Source organism: Bos taurus, chromosome 6 (genome assembly GCF_002263795.3).
Source record: "Bos taurus isolate L1 Dominette 01449 registration number 42190680 breed Hereford chromosome 6, ARS-UCD2.0, whole genome shotgun sequence".
Taxonomy (NCBI): Eukaryota; Metazoa; Chordata; class Mammalia; order Artiodactyla; family Bovidae; genus Bos; species Bos taurus.
In genome coordinates this window covers 83,637,643-83,658,868 of record NC_037333.1, presented here as the reverse complement: position 1 = coordinate 83,658,868, position 21,226 = coordinate 83,637,643, and the positions used below count along the sequence as shown (strand labels likewise).

General features: G+C 37.8%; 1 protein-coding gene across 2 annotated transcripts in view; it reads left to right on the top strand.

Moving 5' to 3' along the window:
* Positions 1 to 21,226, top strand: part of TMPRSS11A (transmembrane serine protease 11A) — a 62,543-nt gene that overhangs the window by 18,105 nt on the left and 23,212 nt on the right. For both annotated transcript variants that reach the window (XM_002688314.6, XM_010806174.4), the window contains exons 4-5: positions 15,232 to 15,299; positions 17,233 to 17,393. In XM_002688314.6, coding sequence (XP_002688360.2) covers positions 15,232 to 15,299; positions 17,233 to 17,393 — 229 coding nt within the window. The remainder of the gene's footprint in view (positions 1 to 15,231; positions 15,300 to 17,232; positions 17,394 to 21,226) is intronic.

Genomic DNA, 21,226 nt, shown 5'->3' with positions numbered 1-21,226 from the left:
CTTTGCAACACTATGAACCACAGCCCACCAGACTCCTCTGTCCATGGGATTCTCCAGGCAAGAATATTGGAGTGGGTTGCCATGATCTATTTCTAATCTCATACTGTTGTGGTTGGAAATGATACTTGATGTGATTTCAATCTTCTTAAATTTACCAAAGCTTGCCTTGTGACCCAGCATGTGATTTATCCTGGAAAATGGTCCATGTGCACCTGAGAAGCATGTGTATTCTGCTGTTTTCAGACAGAATGCTCTATAAACATCATTTAAGTCCATTTGTCCTAATGCATCATTTAAGACCTGTGCTTCCTTATTGATTTTCAGCCTGGATGCTCTGTCCACTGATGTAAGTGGGGTATAAAAGTCCCCCACCATTATTGTGTTACTGTCAATCTTTAGATGTGGCTGTGGGCTCTGGAAAGCTTTAGGAAGCCCATCTATTGATGGATGGGGCTGTGATCCCACCCTGTTGGTTGTTTGGTCTGAAGTATTCCAGCACTGGAGTCTACAGGCTGTTGGGTGGGGCCAGGTCTCCATACAGAAATGGCCACCCCGGAGCACACACCAAGGAATTCCTTAGGGCCTCCATCATCAAAGTCCTTGCCCTGCCAGTGGGCCACACCTGATCCTTGGCTCCCCAAGAGACTCTGTAAGACTTGCAGGTAGATCTATGGGCTCCTATGGAGTCACTGCTTTGCTCTGGGTCCCAGTGCATATGAAAATTTGTGTGAACTGTCCCAGAGTAGAGTCTGTATTTCCTCAAGTCCTGCGGAGACCCTGCACTCAAGCCCTGCTGACCTTCAAAGACAAATGCTCTGGGGCCTCCCCCTCTCAATGCCAGAACCCCAGAGCCTAATGTGGGACTCAAAACTTTCACTCCTATTGGAGAACTTCTGCAATGTATTTATTTTTCAGTTTGTGAGAGGCCCACCGAGCCAGTATTGGGTTTGATTATTAGTAATTGTGCTCCTTCTAGCATCTCATGATATGCTTTCTTTGTCTTTGCATGTAGAATATTTTTTCTGATAGATTCTACTCTTTTTGTGGATGTCTATTCAGCAGTTAGTTGTGATTTTGGTGTTTTTGTGAGAGAAGGTGAACTCACATCATTCTATTCTGCCATCTTTTCTCCCATCTCAATTACTGGCCCCACCTTCTAAGACATTCACGTTGCGGGTTAGAACTTCAACATATGAATTGAAAAGTGAAAGTGAAGTCGCTCAGTCATGTCTGACTCTTTGCAACCCCATGGACTATACCTGCCAGGTTCCTCCATCCATGGGATTTTCCAGGCAAGATTACTGAAGTGGGTTGCCATTTCCTTCTCCAGGGGATCTTGCCAACCTAGGGATTGAACCCAGGTCTCCTGCATTGTAAGCAGAACTCTTTACCATCTGAGCCACAAGGGGGCTTCTATGAATTGGGCAGGAAGCAAATATTTGACCATTGCATCTATTTTTATTTAATAATTTTTTACCCAGATCTGTTTTTTTTAACTCTATCCATATTGATAAATGTACATTTAAATCATTTCTATTAACTCCTAGATAATGAGTTATAGTGTATATTTTGGAGAAGAAAATGGTAATCCACTCCAGTATTTCGTCTGGTAAATCCCCATGGACAGAGGAGCCTGGAGGGCTACAGTCAATGGGATTGCAAAGAATCAGACATGACCTAGTGACTAAACAACAACACCAATAAAACCTTGTTTTCTTTGGAATCCGAACTCTATAATTACAGTCACTAAAATCCACAATGGAGGAAATGTGGGTTCGATCTTTGAGTCAGGAAGATCTTCTGAAGAAGGAAATGGCAACCTACTCCAGTACTCTTGACTGGGAAAAAATTCCATGGAGATTGAAGTCTGGTGGGCTACAGTCCATGGGGTTGCAAAAAGTCAGACATGACTTAGAAACTAAACAAGTGTATATCTGCAATACTGATCTCTTGTCTATCATCTCAAGAAAGACTGTACTAAACATGCTCCTACTTATCCCTTTATGGATCCATTCCAGTTCTTCTGGAAGCAGAATTACTGGCTCATTGGGTGTGCATACACTTAATCCAACTAATTGATGCTGGATTGCTCTTTAAAATGGCTGAATTAGTGTGCACTCCCATCTGTAGTGCATGAGGATTCCTATGTCCCCTTATCTTGGTCAACACTTGGTAACATTTGGCTTTCTAATTACTACCAGTGTAATAGGCATTAAAAGTGTATCTTATTCATAGTTTAATTTGCATTTTTCTATTGCATATTTCAATTGTGCATCACTGCCATATACTTGTCAGCTTTTCAGACTTCTGTTTCTAACAACTGCCAGTTCTTCGAATTTGAGTCAGTTCTAGTAAGGTGGATGAACCTAGAGCTAGTTATACAGAGTGAAGTTACTCAGAAAGAGACAGACAAATATCATATATTAATACATATATTTGGCATCTAGAAAATGGCATGGATAAACCTATTCACAGGGCAGGAATAGAGACTCATATATAAAGAATAGACTTATGGACACAGCAGGGGAAGGAGAAGGTGGGATAAATTGAGAGAGTAGCATTGAAATACATACATTACCATGTGGAAAATAGATAGCTAATGGAAAGTTGCTAATGAGCAGGGAGCTAAGCCTGGTTCTCTGTGACAACATAGAGGGGTGGGTTATGGTGGGAGATGGGAGGGAGGTTCAAGAGGGAGAGGACATATGTATACCTATGGCTGATTCATGTTGATGTATGGCAGAAACCAAGAAAACATTGTAAAGCAAGTGTCCTCCAATTAAAAATAAATACATTTTTAAAACTGTTCTTATTGTTTGCCTATTTTTCTATTATAGCTATTTTATTAGATTATTAAAATCTTGCTTTGCAAGATTTTATGTTTTGTACATGGGAACAGTTTTTTGTAGTAGACATTGCACTTATCCATTCCATTTTTTATTAATTTGAGCCATACTGTCCTTCAGAAAACAGAAGTCCATAATTTTAAAGTAATCATATTTACCAGTTTTGTCTGCCCATAAGTTTTTTAAAGAATTTATTTCCTCTTTTTAAGTCATAAAATTATTTTACCATATTTTCATTCTATTAAACTTATACTTTTACCTTTAACAGAAGGTTTTTAAATGCATCTTAAGTCTACCTTTGAATGTGATGTTAGATAGGAACCCAGGTAGTGAGCTAGTTTTTCCAATGTAACTAACTAAACAATCTATGAAATATATGATTATTCAGCTCATGACAATTCTTAGCTCCTGAGTCTTACAGTAAAGGAAACACAATCCACCTCTTCAAACTCCTTTCCATCTCTTTGGAGTGATGACAGTAACATACATTAAACTGAACAGCATGACATGATATAATTAAGGACTAAATTGTACATTGAGGACAATAAGTGCAGAAGAACTTCAAAGAAGAGGATCAATTAGGGTTCACATGGTTAAGAAAGGCTGTGTATTATTTTAGCCCTGTTTAAGTTAGATGGTGTCCCTTTCTTTCCACTCCCCATGAATTTACCTTTAGGAGAATTCCAGGAAGTGTTCAGGCCCCATCCAGAGCCACCCTTGTGTATTGTTGCTAACTCCCAATGAATAAACCAGATTTTTCTCTCTGATCTATGTGAGTGCTAATTAGACAGCCAAGAAAGACAGGTTGTAGATCTTGTTCTTCCTCATATTTGGGGATTTACTGATTTGAATGGAAATGGAGATGCAAAACTGAAATGAGTTCATGCTCAGATTCTACTAAAATCCATTCCAGTTACTAGATAGCAGCAAGGACATATCTCATCTTTCATATTATTCTTCAGATAAGACTCCAGTAACCAGACACTATGATATTCCCAAATAAGTAGGTCTTTTTCATTATTATCATAAATTTGAGTAGGATCACTGATTAAGGGAGCACTTCCTTTGAAGAAATATATTTCATAAATATTTTTAAAGTATAGCATCATTACAAATGTGAAAATCAAAAACTTGTAACATTCTAACAATAATATTAGTTAACATGTATTGAATGCCAAGCTCTCAATTAGCTTAGCACCTTAACCACTGTATCTGTATTATTTTAGTTAATCCTCAAAAACAAACTTATTAAGTAAGTACAATTATTATCACAGTTTTATAGATGAGGAAATCAAGGTATCAAAGTTAATTTACCCAAGATCATTCAGCTAGTAAGCAATGTAGTTAGGATTTGATATTACACTTTCTTAATAAATTTTTGTCATCTGTAAGAATCATCTGCATACTTTTATTTCGTATCTACCATCCCACAAACACCAGAAATCAAGTAATTATCTGTGTTATATTTTTCTCTTTCAATTACCGTTGACCCTTGAACAACATGGGTTTGAACTGCACAGGCCCACTTATATGCAGATTTTTAAAATAAATACATGCTATAGTGCTGCATGATTAGTCCTTGGTTGAATTCACAGATGCAGAACCAGGGATACAGAGGACCAACTATGAGCTATATGCATATTTTTGCCCTAACTATGTGACCACCATCTGAATTGACAACGGTACTGGTTAGAAACTTTCTTAGGGTTGTCTCCAAAAAAAGACAAATGACTCCTGTATCCAAAGTAGTTCTAAATTTTATCTTCTTTGTTCCCAGGAACACCAGAAACAGGACCTAAAATGATTCTCAAACTATCCTTGAGATTATGTGTCTAGAGTTGCAGAGACAAAGAACTTGGAAACAGAAAGTGATGTAAGGAGATAATATAGTTTAGGAACACTCTATAAAGGATTTGAAGAACCAGTGAGAGACTTGGCTCACTGAATCAGGATGCTCTCCTCTTGAGAAAAGGCAACTGGGTCAAAGTAAAAAATTTAGCAAAGGTATTAGACTATCTAAAGTTTGGAGCTGCTTAAGGTAATAGGAGTAAGAGGCCCAATCCCTGGTGTAGAGCTATGGTCCTCTTCTGAAAGGAGTGATTGAACTTGAAAGTCTAGAGAAGAAAATAAGCAGCGAGTATTTAAAAACAAGAACAAGAACAACAACAAAAGCTTCGTGTTCAGAGGTTCAGAAAAATTGGATGAAGACTGTAACTGAATTCTTACTTGGGAGCTCAAACTCATATTCATTTTGTAATTGAAGATTAGGAATGACTAATAGAGGAAAAGTGTATCACAACCTCTGCCTTCAGTGTGTTTAATTTGAATTCTGAAAGAAAAAAGGTAATTGTATATTTCATGTCTGATCTTCAATAAAACATTGCAAAGGAGGCATTGTTATTCACACTTTATGATAAGAGAATTAAGCTCCTGAAGCTAAAGTCCACAGTTTGTAAATCATGTAGGTGAGATTTGGAGCATATAGGTTAACTCTAACATGTGCTCTGTCCAATAAATTTTTCTACTTGTCAGGAAGGGACTCAACTATAATAGAAAGTTCAATTCTACATCAGTTCTTCTCCCATTTAATTTTTAAATCCATATATATTATAAATCTACGTGTTGTATTAGATCACTTTTACTCAGCCAACACATTGGGATGACATTAGTAATTATATAAAGATGTCTTCATCTTTAGTTTCTTCATTTTCTTGTATCAATTTTTTCAATTAAGATATAATTGACATATAACATTGTGTAAGTTTAAGTTGTGAAATTTGATGATATGATATACTTACATTGCAAAATGATTACCACTGTAACATCTCCATCATATCACATAATTATTTCCTTTTTTGGGTGAGAACATTTAAGATCTACTCTCTTAGCAGCTTTAGGATATATAACACAATGTTAAGTATAATCACTACAGTGTACATGAGATCCCAGAGCATATTCATTTTATAACCAGAAGTTTTCAATATTTCCATATTTTCCCCATCCTCTAGCCTCGGTAACTACCATTCTGCTACCTGTTTCTTTGAGTTCAACTTTTTAGATTCCAGATGTAAGTAACATAGTAAAGTATTTGTCTTTGTTTGACTTATTTCACATAGCATAATGCCCTTAAAATCCATCCATGTTGTCATAAATGGCAGAATTTCATTCTTTCTCATGACTATAGAGTATACAGCTAACCTTTGAACAATGCAGGACTGATTTGCAAGGGCCCACTTATATGCAGATTTTTTTTCATTAGTAAATTCAGTAGGATTACATGATTCAACCATAGTTGGTGGAATCCATTGATGCAGAGCCATGATTAGAAAGAAAACATTTATATGGGAACTGTGGATATGTAGGGCGAACTATTTGTTTTATGGGGACTTTCAATTGCACAGAGGTTCAGCATCCCTAGCCCCAACATTTTTCAAGGGTCAACTATATCTTTAACCATTTATTTTTTCATGAACAGTTAGGCTGTTTCCATATCTTAGCTATTGTAAATAATGCTGTGAGAAACATGGGAGTGCAAATATCTCTTTGAGATCCTGTTTTAATTTCCTTTGAATGTATATCCAGAAGTTGATCCAACCAGTCCATCCTAAAGGAGATCAGTCCTGAGTGTTCATTGGAAGGATTGATGTTAAAGCTGAAACTCCAATACTTTGGCCACCTGATGTGAAGAGGTGACTCATTGGAAAAGACCCTGATGCTAGGAAAGATTGAAGGCAGGAGGAGAAGGGGACAACAGAGGATGAGATGGTTGGATGGCATCAGCAACTCAGTGGACATGAGTTTGGGTAAACTCCAGGAGTTGCTGATGGACAGGGAGGCCTGGCATGCTGTGGTCCATGGGGTTGCAGAGTCAGACACGACTGAGTGACTGAACTGAACTGAACTGAGGATTGCTGGCTCATATGGTAGTTTATTTTTAATTTTTTGAGGAATGTCCATGCTTTTTTCCAGAGTGGCTAAATCAATTTACATTCCCAAAAAGAGTATGTAAGGGTTCCTTTCACCAAAGTCTTGCAGTTTTAGTGTTAAGATCTTTCACCTCCTTGGTTAAATTTATCCCAAGGTATTTTATTGTTTTTGATGCTATTATGAATGAGACTGCTTTATTTATTCTACAGATATTTTGTTGTTAGTGTATAGAAACAAAACTGATTTCTATATGTGAATTCTATATGTTTTATTTCTCCATTGATATATATGCAACTTTGTGGAATTCACTGTGCAGTTCCAACAGCTTCTCAGTGGCATCTTTAAGATTTTCTATGTAAAATTATATTATCTGCAAATAAGGCAATTCTACTTCTTCTTTTCTGGTTTTTATGCTTTTGTTATTTTTCTTGCCTGTTTCCTCTGGCTAGAACTCCTAGTACCACAGTGAATAGGAGCAGTGAGAATGGGCACCATTCTTGTCTAGCTCCTGATCATAGAGGGAAAGTTTTCAGTCTTTTATGGTTGAGTTTGGTGTAAGCTGTGCCTTTGTCATATATGGCCTTTATTGTGTTATGTTCCTTCTACATGTGGTTTGTTTAGTGTTTTTATCTTAAAAGAACCTTGTATTTTTTCAAATGCTTTTTCTGCATCTACTGAGATGATCATATGATTTTCACCTTTCATCCTATTGATGTGTTATGTCACATTTATTGTTTTGCATATGTTGAACCAACCTTGCATCCCAAAGATTGTTGTTGTTAAGTCACTAAATCATGTCCAACCCTTTGTGACCCCATGGACTACAGTATGCCAGGCTTTCCTGTCTCTCACCATTTCCTAGAATTCATCCAAGTTCATGTCCATTGACTAGATGATGCTATGCAACCATCTCATCCTCTGCCACCCTCTTCTCCTTTTGCTCTCAATCTTTCCTAGCATCAGGGTCTTTTCCAATGAATCGGTTGCTCGCATCAGGTGGCCAAAGTACTAGAGCTTCAGCTTCACCATCAGTCCTTCCAATCAGTATTCAGGGTTGCTTTCCCTTAGGATTGACTGTTTAATCAATTTTTCTCAGAGATAAGTCTCACTTAATTATGGTGTATTATCCTGCCAATATGCTGTTGAATTTTGTTTAATACATCATTGAGAATTTTTGCACCAGGAATATTTGTAGTTTTCTTTTCTCGTAGTATCCTTACTGGCTTTGATACCAAGGTAAAGGCTGGCCACTCAATTTGAGTTTGGGAGTGTTCCTTCTTCTCTGATTTTTTGGAAGAGTTTGAGAAGGAATGTCATCAATTCTTATTTAAATGATTGGTAAAATTCACCAGTGAAACCATCAGGTCCTGGACTTTTCCTTTTGAAAAAAAGGCTTTTCCTTTTTTATTACTGCTTTATCTCCTTATTCATCATTGGTCTCAGATTTTTTATTTCTTCATGATTCAGTCTTCACTGTATTTTTCGAGATATGTATCCATTTCTTCTAGATTATCCAATTTGCTGGTGTATAACTGTTCACAGTGGAAAATTCTTAAATAGATGGGAATACCAGATCACTTGACCTGCCTCCTGAGAAATCTGTATGCAGGTCAAGAAGCAACAGTTAGAACTGGATGTGGACCAACAGACTGGTTCCAAATAGGAAAAGGAGTACATCAAGGCTGTATATTGTTACCCTGCTTATTTAACTTGATACAGAGTACATCATACGAAATGCCAGGCTGGATGAAGCACAAGCTGGAATCAAGATTACTGGGAGAAATATCAATAACCTCAGTTATGCAGATGCACCACCGTTATGGCAGAAAGTGAAGAAGAACTAAATAGCCTCTTGATGAAAGTAACAGAGGAGAGTGAAAAGTTGGCTTAAAGCTCAACATTCAGAAAATGAAGATCATGGCATCCGGTCAGATCACTTCATGGCAAATAGATGGGGTAAAAATGGAAACAGTGACAGACTTTATTTTGGGGGGCTCCAAAATCACTGCAGATGGTGACTTCAGCCATGAAATTAAAAGACGCTTGCCCCTCGGAAGAAAAGCTATGACCAACCTAGATAGCATATTACAAAGCAGAGACATTACTTTGCCAACAAAGGTCCATCTAGTCAAAGCTATGGCTTTAGTAGTCATGTATGGATGTGAGAATTGGACTATAAAGAAAGCTGAGCACTGAAGAATTGATGCTTTTGAACTGTGGTGTTGGAGAAGACTCTTGAGAGTCCCTTGGACTGCAAGGAGATCCAACCAGTCCATCCTAAAGGAAATCAGTCCTGAATATTCATTGGAAGGACTGATGCTGAAGATGAAACTCCAATACTTTGGCCACCTGATGCAAAGAACTGACTCACTGGAAAAGACCCTGATGCTGGGAAAGATTGAAGGTGGGAGGAGAAGGGGATGACAGTGGATAAGATGGTTGGATGGCATCACCGGCTCACTAGACATCAGTTTGAATAAGCTCCAGGAGTTGGTGATGGACAAGGAAGGCTGGTGTGCTGCAGTCTATGGAGTCACAAAGAGTCGGACACAACTGAATGGCTGAACTGAACTGAACTGTTCACAGTAGTCTTTATATGATCCTTTGTATTTCTGTGTTATAACATCTACTCTTTCATTAGCTTTTCAATTTTTTTATCCTTTCAAAAACACAGCTTAGTTCTGCTGATCTTTTCTATTGTTTTTATGATCTTTATTTTATTTATTTCTGTTCTGATTTTTGATACTTCTTTCCTTCTGCTATCCTTGGGATTAGTTTGTTCTTTTTCTAGTTCCTTGAGGGCTAAAGAGACAAGGAGACCAATAAGTCTCTAAAATCCTGTGAGCACCAGCTGTGCTCAAGTTGGCCATGTTGCATATAGGCTTAAGATAATCATTCACAGTTCTTAAATCTTGGATTTTGAAAAAGTCTGGATTTTATATAGATAGTTTAGCAACCTTAAAGGATTTCAATAAGGACTATCAAGATTATCATCCTTTTTTTTAAAGGCAAAGAATATAGACTGCCTTTGGAGAGGGGTAATTATTACACATTGCTTGTACACGTCAGGAATCAAATTACTGAAAAAGTCAACTAGGAGAAAAAATTCCTCTCAAATATTCATGGGCAGTTTTATTTTTTCTCTAGAAGTATTGATCTCAATCTGGCTAAATCTCATTAAAAATGCTAATAAAAACTTCTTGGTAAATAAATGCAAGCAATATTGTTGTTTAGTTGCTAGGTCGTCTCTGACTCTTTTGTGACCCCATGGACTGTAGCCCACCAGGCTCCTTTGCCCATGGAATTTTCCAGGCAAGAATACTGGAGTGGGTTGCCATTTCCTTCTCCAGGGGATCTTTCCAACCCAGGGACTGAATCCGCAATTGAATCTACAGATTCACCTGCTTTGCAGGCAGATTCTTACCACTGAGCCACCAGGTTTGATCCAAATGCAAGGTAAATGCAAGGCTTTCTAATAAATTTTCACTTTCTTTTATTAATTCATTCAAAAAACCATGCTACATTCCTACATATTGTAGAGTATGAAAAGACTGATTGTCCCTATCCATAAGGAGTTTGCAGTTTAGTAGAGGTCTTCCCTTGTGGCTCAGCTAGTAAAAAATTTGCCTGCAAGCAGGAGACCTGGGTTTGATCCCTGGGTTGGGAAAATCTCCTGGATAAGGGAAAGCCTACCCACTCCAGTATTCTGGCCTGGAGAATTCCGTGCACTGTATAGTCCATGAGGTTGAAAGAGTTGGACATGACTGAGTGATTTTCACCTTCAGAGGAGATAATGTATTTGCGTAAGCAACTATATTAAAAGATATAAGAGGGATAAGAACAATTAAGAGAGAAAAAGGAAAGATTACTTTGAGGTTTAAGGAATTAACCCAAAGCAGGTCTTATCTGAAATAGACCTTGAAGGAGATTCAGAAAAGCAGAGCTAGCAGGATGAGAGAGAGAGCCACAGACCAAAGGAATAATCTGAGAAAGGCAAGCATACAGTGAAGCAAGAGCCATGCCTGAGAACAGTGCTCCCAAGCATGAAAGATAATGGTGGTGCTGATGGGTGGCAGGGGGGATCAATGCAGATGGTGAAAGCATCTAAAATGAAAGACAGGCTACATGTGTGAACAGAGTTAGTTTGGGAATGAGAGCTCAATGGCTGGGTGTGTCTATTTGTTTGAGTTGAAAGCCTCTCCCTAACTCTTTCATTAAACACACAACTAAACTTCAATTGCCCTCTTATAACTTAATCTCAGTTCAACTTCCAGTATTTCAAAATCAGCATACATAAACAGGTACTACCCTGAAAGAGGGTCTTTTGTTCAATGTTAGGAGACTAAGTCCAATCACAAAACTGCAAATGCCCCCAAAAGGGAGAAAGATAGATTTATAAATCACTAAATCTATTAAATTATGCAAATAATAAATTTATAACAAGTTGGCACACAGCTTTAAAAAAAAGTGTCCTTTGAAACTTCTGAATATTCAGAATTAGAATGCCAAAGTATTGGCAGATTATTTGATGAAAGAGGCCTTAATCTGCCAGGGAAACATTTTTAGGGGATCTCTAGAAAGCAGATTCATATATAAACTCTATTCAGCAATAAAGTTTACATTCATGTTTTCTCTGATTTCCCCTGTTTTAAATTCCTTTGGCGTAGGAACTTCTTAGCCAGTCTCTGTGCCCCAGTATTTCTCAAACTGTTTTCCTGGCTACATGGATCACCTTAAGATTTTGGGCTTCACACCAGACCAGACTATATGGATCACATAAAATTCTGGGCTTCACCCCAGACCCAACCAATGAGACTTTACAGGGACAGGTCCTGGAATTTGAACTATAGAGAAGAAACTTCTATATTTCTGTGATTACAAAAGTTACTTCTACCTAGATTCTTCCTGTGTTATTCTTTTATTGCTTACCTTCCCAGACACCTGAACTATTCAAAGATGGAATGGATGCTGGGGATGGATGTTCTTCTCAGCAGGCGCTTTGCCAGATGAATGATGTCATCTGGAGTCAAAAACTTAATCCAATACTTTTACCGACAAGTCACAAACAGCCAAGGGATCTACTGTGGGTAGAATTTCAGAGGATAACTACAAACCAGACTTCTTTAAATGCCTAAAGAAATTTACTTTTATTCCTTTTAATATTGATCAATTTTCTCCCCTTTGTTTTTGGTTAGCCTTTTCTTTTCTTTTGTATTTCCCCCAGATATTGAGTAACAGGACTGGCTCTGAGTACCACAAGTGAAATGATTAAAATAATATCGTTCTTACGAAAACATATCTTACCAAACAAGTTCATTTCTAACATATGAACCCCACATTTCTTCAGCCCATTTAAACTTTTCTTATTTAAAGTCAAATAAGTGTATATTCTGGATACAAGCAATTTCTCTGTTTTCTAAATACTGCCTTGGATAGAAAGTGTAAAAAATATATTACCAAATATATCTTTACAAGTTTTACACTTTAAGTCAATCAACTGTTTATGCTATAACTTATTGTCATATGTTCTTTGATAGAAATTCAAGTAAAATGTACATTATATGTAACAAGGAGGTTGTGTGATTGATAAGAGATGAATGTAAAGACAGAAACCTACATTTAAATCCCAGTTTATTAATCCACATGATGCTAGGGAAATTCACACAATGTCTCCAGGTGTCAGTTCTGTCTTCAAATGAAATAAGAATCAAAAAATTTCTTATTTCATAGTTATTATAAGGAGTAAAGAGTTGGCTTAAAGCTCAACATTCAGAAAACTAAGATCATGGCATCTGGTCCCATCACTTCATGGGAAATAGATGGGGAAACAGTGTCAGACTTTATTTTTTGGGGCTCCAAAATCACTGCAGATGGTGACTGCAACCATGAAATTAAAAGACGCTTACTCCTTGGAAGAAAAGTTATGACCAACCTAGATAGCATATTCAAAAGCAGAGACATTACTTTGCCAACAAAGGTCCGTCTAGTCAAGGCTATGGTTTTTCCAGTGGTCATGTATGGATGCGAGAGTTGGACTGTGAAGAAGGCTGAGCGCTGAAGAATTGATGCCTTTGAACTGTGGTGTTGGAGAAGACTCTTGAGAATCCCTTGGACTGCAAGGAGATCCAAACAGTCCATTCTAAAAGAGATCAGCCCTGGGTGTTCTTTGGAAGGAATGATGCTAAAGCTGAAACTCCAGTACTTTGGCCACCTCATGCGAAGAGTTGACTCATTGGAAAAGACTCTGATGCTGGGAGGGATTGGGGGCAGGGAGAAGGGGACAACAGAGGATGAAATGGCTGGATGGCATCACCGACTCGATGGATGTGAGTTTGAGTGAACTCCAGGAGTTGGTGATGGACAAGGAGGCCTGACGTGCTGCAACTCATGGGGTCACAAAGAGTCAGACACGACTGAGCGACTGAACTGAACTGAACTGACTGAAGGGAGATCATGTATATTTTGTTTCCTAATTAAGCTTTTTATGAATGCCTGATAGTGCTAAGAAAGTCATAACTTATTCCTTGATCTCTGAAACAGTCTTCTTTTTATTTTCATTGAGTTAAACTTTCCCTGTCTCCTCCTTAAGGATTTAGGATGTAGTTTTTTCACATTTGGCTCATCAATCAAATATGAAAATCAGTACCTGGATTCAGATGACACTGGTCACTAGGGGATACTGCAAGCCAAAATCTACATGTGATAAGTCACAGCATCATGGTGCCTTGTTGCTGTTGTTCAGTTGCTAAGTAGTGCCCTATTGTTTGTAACTCTATGGACTGTAGCACACCAGGCTCCTCTGTCCTCCACCAACTCCTAGAGTTTGCTGAAATTTATGTCCACTGAGTCAGCGATAGATCTAATCACTTCATCCTCTGCCGTCTCTTTCGTTTGCCTTCAATCTTGCCCAGCATCAGGGTCTTTTCCAATGACTCGGCACTTCATATCAAGTAGCCAAAGTATTGGAACTTCAGCTTCATCATTAGTCCTTCCAATGAATATTCAATGTTGATTTCCTTTAGGATTGTCTGGTTTGATCTCTGCAGTCCAAGGGACTCTCAAAAGTCTCCTGCAGCACCACCATTTGAAAGCATCAATTCTTTGGTGCTCAACCTTCATATGAACCAACTTTCACATCTGTTCACAAATACTAGAAAAACCATAGGTTTCACTGTACGGACCTTTGTCAGCAAAGTGATGTCGCTGCTTTTTAATACGCTGTCTGCGTTTGTCATGGCTTATCTTCCAAGGAGCAAACATCTTTTAATTTCATGGCTGCAGTCACAGTCTGCAGTGATTTTGGAGCCCAAGAAAATAAAATCTATCACTGCTTCCACTTTTTTCCCTTCTATTTGCCATGAAAGTGATGGAACTGGATGCAATGATCTTAGGTTTTTGAATGTTGAGTTTTAAGGGACCTTTTTCACTCTCCTCTTTCACTCTCATCAAGAGACTCTTTAGTTCCTCTTCATTTTCTGCGATCAGAGTGATGTCACCTGCATATCTGAAAATGAACGTGAAAGTGAAGTTGCACAGTCGTGTCCAGCTCTTTGTGACCCCATGGACTGTAGCCAACCAGGCTCCTCCATCCATGGGATTTTCCAGACAAGAATACTGAAGTGGGTTGCCATTTCCTTCTTCAAGGTCTACTTCCCTGTTGACATAAACTGAATAACACAACTTTGACCTAAACCTGCAAGACCACCTTACTCTTTCTTCCCCCCTTGCCCACTCTAGGGCTCACAGTCAACAACAATTAAAAGATCGTTGCCTTTCCTAAATCTCTAATACTTCTTCCCTGTACTCACAATCCAAAGACCTGCAAAGAAATCTGAGACCTGCAATGCCAGGATGGGGTTAACCTGATCCACCGACAGGCTACTATCAAAATGTACCCAGCATTTTATATGTGTTTAATCTTTACAATCCTATGAGTTAGCATATTAACATCTTTGTTTTAGATGTTAGGATACTGAGGCTCAAATTGGCTCAGTAACTTTCCCACAGTCACCCAGTTCACGAGTAGCAGAAAATGTTGGCTTCAAACCCAGTACTAAGCCAGGATTCTCTCCACCACCTCTCCAGGACTCCCTCGATATCCCATCTCTGCTCTGCATCTTTCTGCTTCACTTTCTATGGAATTTTAGGAACATAATGTCTACCCCAAACACCTGCATCAACATATTAGAGTCATCTGGGAGATTTTTACAACTACAAATGCCTAGGTTTCCTCAGGGTCATTTATAACCAAAACTCTGGCAGAGGCACCAGCATCTTTAAGTCTTTTTTCTTTTTTCTGCAAATGATTCTGTTGCACTGTTAGATTTGAGAACCAGTGGTTTAAATAATGATATTACTCATGTTAAACATTTTTATTTTGCTTTAACATTTAATCAGTGGTATGTTCTTATTATAAAATATCTTATTAACACATAGTTTCTCTTTATTGTCATAACAGGTGGATGAGACATTTATAGATTCGGCCTTGAACAAGCATTATATCAAGAACCAAGTAGTGAAACTGACGTACGTATGCTTGGGCAAAGGTGACTTCACAGTCTAGAATGACCAAAAGCACGAGAGACAGGAACCTTTATACACTGTTGCCTCTATGAGACTGGCTTTTGGCCAGGATTTCTTATTAATATGATTGCAACAACATTTACCATCATTTTATAAATGCAAAAACTGAGACTTTGGGAAGTTATGTGAAATGTTCAAAATTCCTCAAGTGACAGAACAGGATTCAAATCCTATCAAGTGATGGTAAGGCCTGAGACTACCAGAAACCAGGGCCTTGAGAAAACCCAGCAGCATGTCACTGCATGCACCAAATGGTATTCTTTCAATACATATGTCATTTCAAAAATATTAAGGAGCCAAAGTTGACTACAAAATGAGGTCACAAGTCTTTCCTGTATTGAACCCCTAGTGACAGGAGGCATGCCCAAACACAAAGAAATAAATTTGAAATAAATGTTGAAATAAATTTCCATTTGTGGAGATGGAGGAAGAGACTCATATAGTCTGAGAAATTACTCAGAGGTTTCAGTTGTCTTATTTGGAAAGTTCATAGCAGAACATGTATGTAACATACAAACATATGGGCCTGTGTGACTCATCTTCTTTAAAAAAATGAGAATATCCAGATGGATATATTTGAAGGAAATAATGATCAGTTTTATTACCTATAGGCTAATGCCCTATTGGCAGAATGACTCCAAGTTTCTTACACCTTTACCGAGTAACTAGTGACCTCCAGAAGGATTTTACAATATAAATTTGATACATTTTATGATATCTAGGAGAGGAAAAGCATGTTTTTGCTGAAACTTTCTAGATTTCATGCCCTCCATTTTCAAATTCTGACTTGCCATAACATCCTAGCAAAATTATCATAGCCTTATGCACTCTTTTGAATGTGTAGTCATTATCATTTTGTAAGTTTTTGTGTGGGTGCATTCCACCTAGTAAACCATGTTTTCCCTCTGATTTAAGAAGAGGGAATATTTGCCAATTTGACATAAAATTCTGATTATTTATATCTTCACATTCCAGAGCCTAAATGAACCACAGTATATAAAATCCCTTCAAATCAATACCATTTCCTCTTTTTTTAAAGTCAAGGGATTCAGGAAAATAGGGCTTTCATGCTTTTATAGCTTCAATCTTTTGAAGTGTAAAAATAAGAGATGTGGCAGATCAACATATAGGTTTCCATTTTTTAAAAGACCTTTAACTGTTTGATTTTCATATGTTAAGTATATATGAAAATTCAGCCCCTCAAGTGAAGGGGCTTAAATGTGTTTATATGGAAAAAGTTCAAGGAATTGGATATACTTAATTTGGAGAATACTCAGAGACCAAGAATATCACTGTCTTCAAATATTACACATGGAAGAGAGGACTGATGTTGTATGTATGTCCCAACTGGTAGACATAAGCCTACGGAATGGAAGCTTTAGGGAGATATGTTCAACTCCAAGTGAAGAACTCTCTTAAAATCAAAGCTGACCAAACAGAAATAGCCTCTTTATGGAAGTAAATTTCTCATTCTTTTAATTACTTGCTGGGATGAGATGACCACTTATCATGGAAGCTTAGAGCTAACGAAGGTATCACATGAGTGATAGATCAAAGACACCACTGAAGTTTTTTCCAATATTCAGGGTTTATGATTTTGCTGACAACATTTTAGTGTCTGAGTCTTATACAAATGCTATAACAAGCCTTCAAATTAATGGCAAAATTCACTTAAAGCAAAAAGAGAACATGAAGAGAGAATATATGAAACAATCTTGAGTCAGAGTGACATAAATGAGTAGCAATGTGAGATAATCAGCTGCTGACACTTTCAATTGAGGCATAATTCAAGGGAATAAAATACAAAAAAAAAAAAGAGTGTAGGATAATACTGGATGTATTCTTTGAACAAGTACCTTTCTATTCTGTGTCACAGTCCAGAGGAAGATGGGATGACAGTAGATGTCATTATGGTATTCCAGTTCCCCTCTGCTGAGTCAAGTGCAGTGAGAAATAGGAAAATCCGCAGCATCTTAGATGAGAAGATAAGGAACACCAGAGCCTTGTCAATAAACACCTCATCAGTTGAAGTTAATGGTAAGTAGGTACCTTTCATGGAGAAGGCAATGGCACCCCACTCCAGTACTCTTGCCTGGAAAATTCCATGGATGGAGGGGCCTGGTGGGCTATAATCCATGGGGTCGCTAGAGTTGGACATGACTGAGCGACTTCACTTTCACTTCTCACTTTCATGCATTGGAGAAGGAAATGGCAACCCACTCCAGTGTTCTTGCCTGGAGAATCCCAGGGAGGGGGGAGCCTGGTGGCTACCGTCTATGGGGTCACACAGAGTCGGACACGACTGAAGTGACTTAGCAGGTACCTTTCTACGTGATGTGAAGTTCTCTATTAAGTCCATTTTATGTCTAATCATAAATTTATTTACTATTATTTCCATTCCAAATAATAGCTAGAATTCAAATGAAAAAAAATTCAAGTTAAAAAAGTGACTTTCAAAGGTTTTATTGTTCTCTGATAAAAGCATATCTGAAATTAGTCAAGTGGCTTTTCCTGTAGTAATTGACTGGCACTCATCCTGAAATAAAAGCAAACCTTTACCACTAACAGAGTTCATCTGATCCAGTCACTGCCTCCATGACTAGCAATTGAAAACACCAAGTGTTGAGCAATGGCTGTTTTTCTGTTTCAGAAACATAAACCCAGTTGCTGCCCTTTAAAAAAAAGAATAGTTTCTGTGAATAGTGAAATTGTGAAGTTTGTGTTAACTTTTTTCCTGTGGGCATTTGGGAAAATGGTAAACTAACTTTGGAGCCAGTAAAGCCATCTTACAAGTAATGATTAAAAAAAATCACAAAACTAGAAATCATAGGAACCATTTTATCATCATTGCTTCTTTAAAAGAAGTAACTTTTACCGAGGCCCTTCTCTACGCCTTTTACATGCAGCATTTAACATCTTTATTCTTATGAATTAGGCAAATTCATCTTTAGAGATGTGAGAGAGGGGCTTTAGACCTTCTATCTATAGTGAAAGGACTCTGGTAACTAAAAAGGGCAAAGATTTAGTTAAGGACTCCAGTAATTAAAAAGGGCAGAGATTCAAGTCTATTGATAGATTGCTAATTTCTTGAGAAGCTTTATGCAGAAAAAAAAAAAGTGTTCTTTGGTCAAACACTTTTTAGAAATGCAGTCTACAATATTGATCTCTTAGAAATTCACCCCATATATTAGCATACCAAAAACTCTCAGGAGTCCAGCCAGACAGAAACCTGTTTGAAAGCGAAAGTGAAAGTCACTCAGTCCTGTCCGAGTCTTTGCGACCCCGTGGACTATAGTCTGCCATGCTCCTCTGTCCATGGAATTCTCCAGGCAAGTATACTGGAGTAGGTTGCTGTTTCCTTCTTCAGGGGATCTTCCCAACCCAGGGATTGAACCCAGGTCTCCTGTATCACAGATGGGTTCTTTACCATCTAAGCCACTAGTGAAACCTGAAAACCTGTTTACCCCTGTTCATTAAGCTGCTTCGACAAGTATCTATTCCTGAAAGACAAGTACAGATTTCCCCTACACATTCCAGTGGACACCAGACTTAAGAGTCACAGAAGAGAATCAGAGTAAGTGTGATTCATATCAGACATGAAACAGAAAGCCCTGCCCTTTCAAGGGTCTGGCTGACTCTTTAGGAGGAAACCTGACCAGGAAATAAAATCTGTGGGAATGGGATGGGCAGGGATTTGCTGATGAGACAGAGTCAGTTAGTCAGGAAATGAACCCGGGGACCTCTCCCAACCCAGAAGGGAAGAACCTCTCAAGGGCTTAATCCACCTTCTTTGTTTTCTCCTTTGTGGAGAAACAAATGAATCGAGGTTGTGAAATAGTGGAAGTTCTGATAAGTTACAAGATGTGTTCTACATAATTTTAAATAACCAGTTAATTTGGAAGGAACTTAAAAGCCTGAGCTATCTGAAACCAGAAATGAAGCATGAAGTGGTCATCAGGTATCTGGGCTTTTTGTTTCTTATAGGTCAGCTTGTGACCTGTAGTCTGTTTTAATGTCTATAGTACATTAAAGGGCAGGATGTGCTGATGAAGAACCTGATTTGAGAGTTACCTGATTCTAACTCTACTGAGTCACTACAGGACTACCCAAGTTCTGGAAAGGACTTGTATTTACAAAGTCCACCAAAGGGCTACCATGCCTTGTCCTCCACTTTCTCATCTATAATCTTGCAAATATAATATTTGTTCTTCCTGAAGTCACAGAAATATCAAGAGGTGGGAGGGGGGTTCAGGAAGGGGAACACATGTACACCTGTGGCAGATTCACGTTGATGTATGGCAAAACCAATACAATACTGTAAAGTAAAAAAAAAAAAAAGAAATGTTAGTAAGTTACAAAAAAAAAAGAATATATACAAGGAAACAGAAAATATAATATTGAACATATAGGCTATTAGAAAGCTAGAAAATTGTGCATATGCTTTGGAAACCTGAAAACATTAATGCAAATAATTGGTAGTAGAAAAACCTAGAAGCCCGAATGTTTCCAAATTTCCAAATGTGAAAAGAGCAGCATTTACTAGTACTTAGGAAAGGCTCACTTGGTAGAAAACTGATTAGAATCCTAAGGCAATCCTTGTAGACAAAAAAACTGCTCTCCAGCAATACTTAATTTGGGGGATTTCAAATGAATGGAAAATTGCAGAAATTCTAGACAAAGTCTAGAAATAACATTGCAGCCCCAGATTTATCCATAATCTGGCAAGAATCTGTGTTTTGGTTTGACAAATAACTGTGCAGTATGCGCCCTTCCTGTGATGTGATGTCAGAACAAAACTAATATCGACTCCTTTGAATTGCAAATGCCATGGATGTGGAAGAGCTGCTCATCACCCATGGGCTGTTGATGTGGGCCCCAGTCCTCACCATTTTACTTGTAGTGTGTTCAGCCCTGAATACCATTACTGTCAACTCAGAAGTGTGTTAGAGGGTCATGTTCAAAACTAAGGTGTTAGTGTTTGTTTTCACTCCTAAACATAGAAAGTAAAACCATTTTGTCAAAATTGGTAATTTGCAATAGTCAGTCACTTGTATATGGGCAGTTTATTTCCAGGTATAATCATTCTGTATAAAATTCTTTCCTCGAAAATCCAATGAAACTCCCAACTATTACATGTACCCTGGTCTCATTCCTGGAAAAGGGCTGAGTTGCATTTTGCTCAAACTAAGCAGAAGAAGCTCTAACTGAAGAATTCTAAATTTATACCATTGTAATGCATTACTAACATGGGGCATATTCAAATACCTCATTTTATTTCACTTCACTTTATTGCACTTCACAGATGCTGTGTTTTTACAAATTGAAGGTTTGTGGCAATTCTGTGTCAGATGATAGTTAGCATGCTTTAGCAGTAAAGTACTTTTTAATTAAGGTATGTATATTGCCTTTTAGGACATAATGCACACTTAATGGACTACAGAATGGTGTAAACATAAACTTTTAAATGCACTGAGAAACAAAAAATATTTTGACCTGCCTTATTGTGATATTTGCCTATTGCAGTGGTCTCAAACTGAACCCACAAAATCTCCAAAGTATGCTTATAATTTAAAAAAATAAAACAAGAAATTTACTACCTTAAAACTACATTTGACCAAAAACTGAGTTTCTTCTATAAATAAAGACTGAGGATCTGTACTGAGCAACTGATTCTTCACTATATAATGATTTAGTCATGCCTTTTATGAGTTTATTGGATATTCTCCAGAGCTCCCACTTTGTATAGTTCATCATCATTAGTTTCCCAAGTGAAATTTATAGAAGGTAAGTGGAAAGAAACATTCTTATTATGCATAATGGGAAGTTAAATGTAGAGAATGTGAGTCTGAGACATGTACCACTGGTAGAAA